The sequence below is a fragment of the Pelecanus crispus genome, chromosome 4, assembly GCF_030463565.1.
Source record: "Pelecanus crispus isolate bPelCri1 chromosome 4, bPelCri1.pri, whole genome shotgun sequence".
In the NCBI taxonomy this organism is placed as follows: domain Eukaryota; kingdom Metazoa; phylum Chordata; class Aves; order Pelecaniformes; family Pelecanidae; genus Pelecanus; species Pelecanus crispus.
Genome location: NC_134646.1, coordinates 41788089 through 41795716, shown reverse-complemented (window position 1 = coordinate 41795716; position 7628 = coordinate 41788089). Strand labels below are relative to the sequence as shown.

The window sequence follows — 7628 nt, the reverse complement described above, 5'->3', positions numbered from 1 at the left end:
TACCTGATGCTGTGTGGCATTTACGGCACAACATGTATTTTATATAGCTATAATGGAAAGAGTTTGAAAAGAGCCTGTCTCTGTTTATTAGAGTGGCTATTTATTAGTGTGTTTTAGTGCTGACGTGTATGTGAAGTGCTTCAGAGAAGATTGATACAGCTCGAACAGATTCAGTTGTCTGAGGCGGGCACACAACAGTATGGCAGAGCAGGAAGCTTGTAGTAAGACTCGAGTTATAATGTGTGTGTATATATATATATACACACACACATATGTATAGCATATATCTCATATATCTTTTCAGGTCACTGAGTGACACGCAGGATCTATCTTCAGTCTCTTATAGGTAATTGTTATATTGCCATAGTGTAAAAGAAGTATTGTGAGGCTTGCTTCGCCTGTGTTTATATGATGTTTGAAATTCTTGTATATACTAACCATTAAAACGTGAAGTATTATGAATCACTTAATTTACTCCTGAAATGGAGATCCTCATAACTAATGACAAAATGGAGGAGAAAGAAAATCGTACCTATCTGAAACTTTGGAAATTTCTGTGGCAGAAACAATGATGTTTCTCTATTTAGTTTTTGGACAGCAAATGAATGCCTCTGTGGTAGGTTAATCTATTAAAAATAGAGTAGGATGGTGAGAAACAAAGACAAAACTAACCCCACCCCCCGCCTCTTCCCAGGCTCAGCCTTGCTCCTTCTTCCTGACTCTTCCACACTCCCACTCCCCTGGGCAGCACAGGGGGACAGGGAATGGGGGTTACAGTCAGCTCACCACACATTGTCTCTGCCGCTCCTTCCTCCTCATGCTGTTCCCCTGCTCCAGCACGGGGTCCCTCCCACAGGATACAGTCCTTCATGAACTACTCCAAAGTGGGTCCTTCCCACGGGGTGCAGTCCTTTAGGAACAGAGTGCTCCAGCGTGGGTCCCCCACGAGCTGTAGTGCCTGCCAGAAAACCTGCTCCTGCAAGGGCTCTTCTCCACAGGCTGCAGTGTGCATATCTGCTCCACTATGGGCCTTCATGGGTTGCAGGGGGACAACCTGTGTCACCATGGTTCTCACCACGGGCTGCAGGGGAATCTCTGCTCTTGCTCCTGGAGCACCTCCTCTTCCCTCTTTCTTCACTGACCTTGGTGTCTACAGGGCTGGTTCTCTCACATTTTTATCACTCCTCTCTCTCACAACTGGTATGCAGCATTTTTTACCCTTTCTTAAATATGTTATCACAGGGGCACCACCAGCGGCACTGATGGGCTCAGCTTTGACCAGCGGTGGGTTCGTTTTGGAGTCAGCTGAAAATGGCTCTGTCTGACATGGGGGCAGCTCCTTAGGTCTTCTCACAGAAGCCAGCCCTGCAGTCCTTCCACTACCAAAACCTTGTCATGTGAACCCAAGCGTCTTATTCTGAACTGGTTCTAAAAAATGTATCTCTGCTCTGGATACCTGCTGGCAGAGTACGACAATTCTGTATCACAGAATGCTTATTGTAATTTTTAAAGTAGCCATCTTGCCCATATGGGTAAGAGCATTACAGCGAAGCAGTGCGATCATTCTGGCATAGAAAAAGACTTTTTCCCTGCCTGGCAATACATCTATTGCCCTTAAAAATTATTGGACAATAATCCTCTTTCTCTGTAATGCGAATGGATCATTCCCTATCCATAGCAATGAGAGTCCTCAGTTCCACGTGTCCTAGAGTGTCACTGCTTCAGAGAGAAATATGCTTTTTATGGGATCTTCAGCTTATGTCCCTGCCTGAGTGTATCCACCTTTGCTCTGCCCACATGGAGACTGGTGCATGTTAATGACCCACATATGACTGAAGTTCTTGAGAGGCATTATATACAGCCTGCGCTTACCTTCTGGCTGCTGCTGTTAAAATGTAAGCAGTGCCCCGGCTACCGGTACATAGCGATCTTGAGGTATGCCTGCACTTTCCTTTCTTGCATCGAGGTCTGCAGTTACCATGCGGTTGAGCTGAGCTCCTGGAAATGCAGTGTAAACATCAACCTCAGTGCTGGATTCTGAAACCTTCCCAGGAGGCTCATTCTGCAAAACCCGTTACAATCCTTTATTATGTACAACTAATTTTTTAGCAGTAATCATCAAGGTTCCTCACCTGAGAGTTATCCACAACCTAACAGTGTCACCATATAAGAGGGGTATCCCTGAAGGTAAGAATGTAGGAGACTGTAACTCCTTACACTTGAAAAACTAATCTGGAGCCTTGGAAGAGTTAGGGCACTTCTGTTTTCCAAGAAATCCAAACTTCTAGTACAGCATGCAGGGTTTGACAGGGCATGTTTCAAGTGCTGCTTAACTGGGTAATGTGGGTAATACCCACTTAATGTGGGTAACTGCTCTCAGACTTCTGTGCCGGCTTCCAAACTCACTAGGTTTTATGCCTATTGAAGCAGATCTTCTGCAGCAGTGCTTTTTGTGAGAGAGCATGGTATTTCAGGATCATGAAAAGAACAAATGGAAAATAACATTTTCCATTTTACTTTTTATGAATTTGTTCAGTTAGCAGTAAACTATCCGGCTATAGCTGGTAGTAGTTTGCAGAGCTACTCATGCCAGCTGCATTAAAAAAAAAAAAAAAAAAAATCTGGTTGCTGGAAACTGGAGTTTTCAAAAGAAACAGAAGAGCTGGCCAAGGCAGCAGCCACCACCTTTCCAGCTCTGCATCTGACTATGGAGATTTGTTCTTTATTTTCAGGGGTCCATTTTCCTTCTAGCTCACTGGAGTATCCTACTGCTCTGTATGAACCTGCAGAAATGCCTTTCTTTTTCCACGGGTCATACAGGAAAGTAGACGACTTGGCTGGGATGAATCAGAAAAGGGCCCCCCACAAGGGCCACAGTGACAGCTGTATTTTCTTGAGGTTTGATACTTTATTGACTTAATTTACTTTTAAAAGAGTTTCTTACTGCTTCTAGCTGAAAAAAATTAGCAACAGCAACTTGACAATTCTTATTAATCCAGTCATCGCTCTTCATGATAAATACAGACCAGAAGCTAGTTGCACCGGTTTAAAAAGCCAAACCCAAACTTTGTACCTTGCTCCTTAGACTTAAAATTGCCTCCTCGTCCACTTTCCAACAAAGCTTCTATTTCCACCTTTAGTTTGGCCACAAGATGGCAATAACTTGCAGACAAAATGCTGAAACGGCCAGACAGCGACTTGAAACTCCCTTCCTGAGCTTTTCCCTGCGCTCTCCCCCCTCCTCTTTTGTTTCAAAATATAATTGCATTTATTTCGGAATTACTAGGCAACCCACCCCCAGATGTGTAATTTAAAGGTGATGTGCTTGCAGTGAGATTTTCAGGATCTGCTCAGCAGAGCACCATCATGTGATACTGGGATAAGGTGGAGTTCGGCTTTAAGGGGGAGTCTCCAAGCCTTCCTCACCAATCTTTAGGATTTCAGCTGGAGGAATACCAGAGGATCCTTCCCCTTTCCCTACTCCTTCTTCTCCATCCAGCCTCCTGAGCCAGCCCCTGAGCAGATCAAAGACGGGCAGAGCAGTTGCAAGGTGAGTTTCCCCTGCAGTTGCTTTCCTGTGAGTGTGGGTGGTTGTGTGCTGGTTAGGCTGGTGTTTGCTTGGTCTCTTAGGTGTAGGTGACAAAATCTCGGGGAGGGGTAGGCTCCAGGTTGGACTTGCTAGTGGCTGGGTGAACCATCAGCTTGGGCTGACAGGCTTTTGTGCTTCCTTTCGAAGAGCTGCAATAGTTTTTACAGTGCATTTTCAGTCACCTCACAGCACGTTATTTCACCCTTTCTGTCTGTTGGTGCTAAACTTTTGACCAAAATCCTCCTGGAGCATCAGAAGGGTTTTTGTGGTGGGGGAGACTGTGCAATCACACGGAAGGGTCTGCAGGGCTGTGGGCTCTCCCCACCCCACGCCGGCACCCAGGATGGAGACGGATCTCCCTCCTGGCTTGGGAGATGGTGGGGTAGGGGACAGGGAACAGTGCAGCTGTCCAGGAGATGCAACTTCATCCCCTCCTGATATCTGGTCCATTTTGGAGAGGTGGGCAGGGAGGAAGGACTCCTTGTCACTTGCCAGCAGTGCTGCGTTTCTGAGCTGGCTCCCAGCTATACTCTTAGGTTGCATCTCTGCTATGGGGAGAGGCGAGGGAAGAAGGAGCAGTGGCATTTTCTGATTTTGAGTTTGATATTTAACAAATAAGCAAGAGCAGAGCTTGGCTAAGGGAAAAGGAAAACCAAGAGCATGAAACCTAGGCCACCTCATTGCTGGGTCCCAGCAAAGAGGTCCCAGCTGGTGAGAAAACCTGCCCAGTTCTCTCCTTGCAGGACATGGCTCCTCACTCGCTCTGCTCCTGCCATTATCCTGTCAATTCCCAGGGCTGGACTGGTCCTCCTTGTGCTGTACGAGTGACAGTAGAGATCATGATTAAATCCAGACATTCGGGCTGGGCTAAAGTCAGGCTGTTGGAAATTGAGGAGTCCTGACTCTCCGCATCACCCGCACACTTGCCCTTTGTGTAAAGCACCTACTCCTGGCTCTGGCTGAAGTGATGCTTCAAGAGGCCCTGGGCAGTGGGAGGTTCTTTATTGGACCCTAAACCAGACTTTGTGGACTAGGGAGACCTGATAAATTTAGTTAGCACGGTGTTGGCATGGTCATCCTTTTGCTGACCCTCAGGAAGAGCTGGAGCTGCAAACCCAGCCCTCGCACGCTGGCTCTGCCCCGGTGAGGAGGCAGCCCCAGCTCTGGTCCCCAGCATGCGGCTGGTTAAAAGGGTGTCTGCTACCAGTAACAGGCAAAGATGATTCTGCTCTGGCAACTTAGATAGCACTGAGATTTATACCAAATATCATTTAAGACCAAAAGCTCACCCATTCAGCGTAACTTAATGAAGTACATGCTAGTGGGCAATGCTTTTACAGCTTTTCTGGTAAGTGCCATATGGAGCCGGGTTTGAAACCCACTTGTGCGAATTTTAAGTGGCATTACTTTCATTACCATAACCTAAGGTTAAGTGAGCAATAAATTTAGCTCATGGGAGAGTGGGCAGAGGGAAAGTTACAGATTCAGTGCGGCTGCCACTAATGGGGAGTTGGAGTGAAGGTGTGTCAGATTATTTGATTTCTTTCTTTCTTTTCATTTTTTTTTCCCCCTCCTGAACACATATGCCTGAGTTTCTCTGATTTTTAAATCCAAGGCCTTGCAAAGGGGTGGGTATTTAGGCATGCCTATTTGTGTTGCATGGGTAAAGAAATTTTCTGCAGTGTTTAATTTTTGCTATTTTTTTGTCTTTTGTCTTGTTTTGTTCTTTCTCTGCTGCACAGCCCTGCTAGCTGAGATTAAGGTGTTCAGAGTTCCTGATTTGCCTTTGACTCAGTGCCAGTGCTGCTGTGGGCACTCGGCCACTCAACATCAAGTGTACGTATTGGGTAAAAAAGAATGCAGCAATTTTTGGAGTAATTTTTCCGCCCCTCACATTAGTCAGATGGGTTTTCCCCCCGCCCTCCCTTATGTGATGGCTGGATATAATTCCACTCAGAGAAAGCAGATCTTTGCAGATTAAACTTGCAGAAAGGAGACGGGAAACATCAAGTCAAGGCTACGCTGGTGGAAGACTGAGATTGCTTCTCAGCGCGTTATTGCGCGTAATTTATGCCAGCGGGAAAGGGCCGGGGAGGGGTCGCGTCCCCCGCTTGCAGACCTGCACGGTGATCCTGCCTTCTGCCTTTCTCCCCCGGGACCGCAGCCCCCGCTCCCACCTCGGACCAGGCGCCGCCACCGCCATCCTCCCGCGGGGCTCTCCCCAGCCGCTGGGTCGGCAAATCTCCGGAAAATCGGAGACGGACGGCACTGCGCAGCCCACCTGCCGTGGCCAGGCGGGACCGGGGCGGGGAGGGGTCGGGGCGGGGGGGGGGCACGACACGGGCGTGGGGGTGCCGGGGCGGGCGAGGTGTCCGGGGCTGACCAGCCCTGCTCCTTCCCTTCTCCCCAGGTGGTGCGGGGGAGATGCGGCACCGCGCAGCCGGCTCGGCCCTGGGTCTGCTGGCGGGCTGATGGGCCCGGCTTGAACCGCCGGAGCGTTTTGGATGGAAGCGGTGGCAGCTGTGAGCCTCGTACAGCGAGTTGGAAGCAACATGAACGCTTCGGTTCTCGCCCCCCTGGGAAATATTTCTGGTCACCTGAATTTTTCGGAGAAGAACTCGCAGATCTTGCAGTTTGAGGATGAGGATTGCCATGTGCCTTTGGCCATGGTCTTCACTCTGGCCTTGGCTTACGGGACTGTGATAATTCTGGGAGTCTCTGGGAATCTGGCCTTGATTGTCATTATTTTAAAACAAAAGGAGATGCGCAATGTTACCAACATCCTCATTGTCAACCTGTCCTTTTCTGATCTTCTAGTGACCATCATGTGTCTTCCCTTTACCTTTGTGTATACTTTAATGGACCACTGGATTTTTGGGGAGGCCATGTGCAAATTGAATCCTTTCGTGCAATGTGCCTCAATCACCGTCTCGGTCTTTTCTTTAGTCCTCATTGCTATCGAACGCCATCAGCTGATCATCAATCCCCGTGGCTGGAGGCCGAACAACAGACATGCCTACCTGGGGATTGCTGCCATATGGATTTTAGCCATGGCTTCCTCTTTGCCTTTCCTGATCTACCATGTGTTAACGGATGAACCCTTCAGAAACATAACATTTGATGAATATAAGGACAAATATGTGTGTTTGGACCTGTTCCCCTTGGACACTGCCAGGCTTTCTTATACCACAACGCTTTTGGTGATTCAGTACTTTGGACCGCTTTGTTTTATATTTATTTGCTACCTAAAGGTAAGAGAGAATCCCCTCGCGATACGCACTTCTTTCTGTCTGATGTTTGTTTATCCTTGCAAAGATAATTGTTGTAGGTTAAATTATCCCACATGTTTCTCTTTGTTGAATTTCCTGCAGATATACATACGATTAAAAAAAAGGAACAACATGATGGACAAGATGAGAGACAATAAGTACAGATCCTCTGAAACCAAAAGGATCAACATCATGCTGATCTCAATAGTGGTCGCATTTGCAGTTTGCTGGCTGCCTCTCACCATCTTCAATATTGTGTTTGATTGGAATCATGAAATTCTGCCTGTTGCTACCTGCAGCCACAACCTTTTGTTCCTGATTTGCCACCTCACCGCCATGATCTCTACCTGCGTGAACCCCATCTTCTACGGGTTTCTCAATAAGAACTTCCAAAGGGACTTGCAGTTTTTATTTCATTTTTGTCATTTCCGCTCCCGTGAGGAGGATTATGAGACGATAGCCATGTCCACCATGCACACAGATGTTTCAAAAACCTCTTTAAAGCAGGCAAGCCCAGTCGCATTTAAAAAAATTAATAGTGATGATGATGACAAAATATAAAGAAGTAATAAAAATTCTACACCAAACTGCTGGAGGTGTGATCGCAGGTGGAATGTGTCCAAGGACAAGCACAATTACATAACAAGTACAAAATGGGTAATGTTTTTCTTCCTTTTCCAAGGAACTTTGATTGTTGTCACTTTGAAATTATACACTGTGCATTTTTGCCCCTTTTACTGCTTTAATGTTCCCAGCAGTCTCATCTGAAT

The 7628-nt window shown here is 47.1% G+C and overlaps 1 protein-coding gene across 1 annotated transcript; it reads left to right on the top strand.

Moving 5' to 3' along the window:
• Positions 1-6141: 6141 nt before the first annotated feature.
• On the top strand, positions 6142-7419 carry NPY1R (neuropeptide Y receptor Y1). The gene is made up of 2 exons (XM_009489616.2): positions 6142-6840; positions 6961-7419. Exons 1-2 carry the CDS (start codon positions 6142-6144, stop codon positions 7417-7419), a joined length of 1158 nt encoding a protein of 385 aa, XP_009487891.1.
• The last annotated feature ends 209 nt before the right edge of the window (positions 7420-7628 follow it).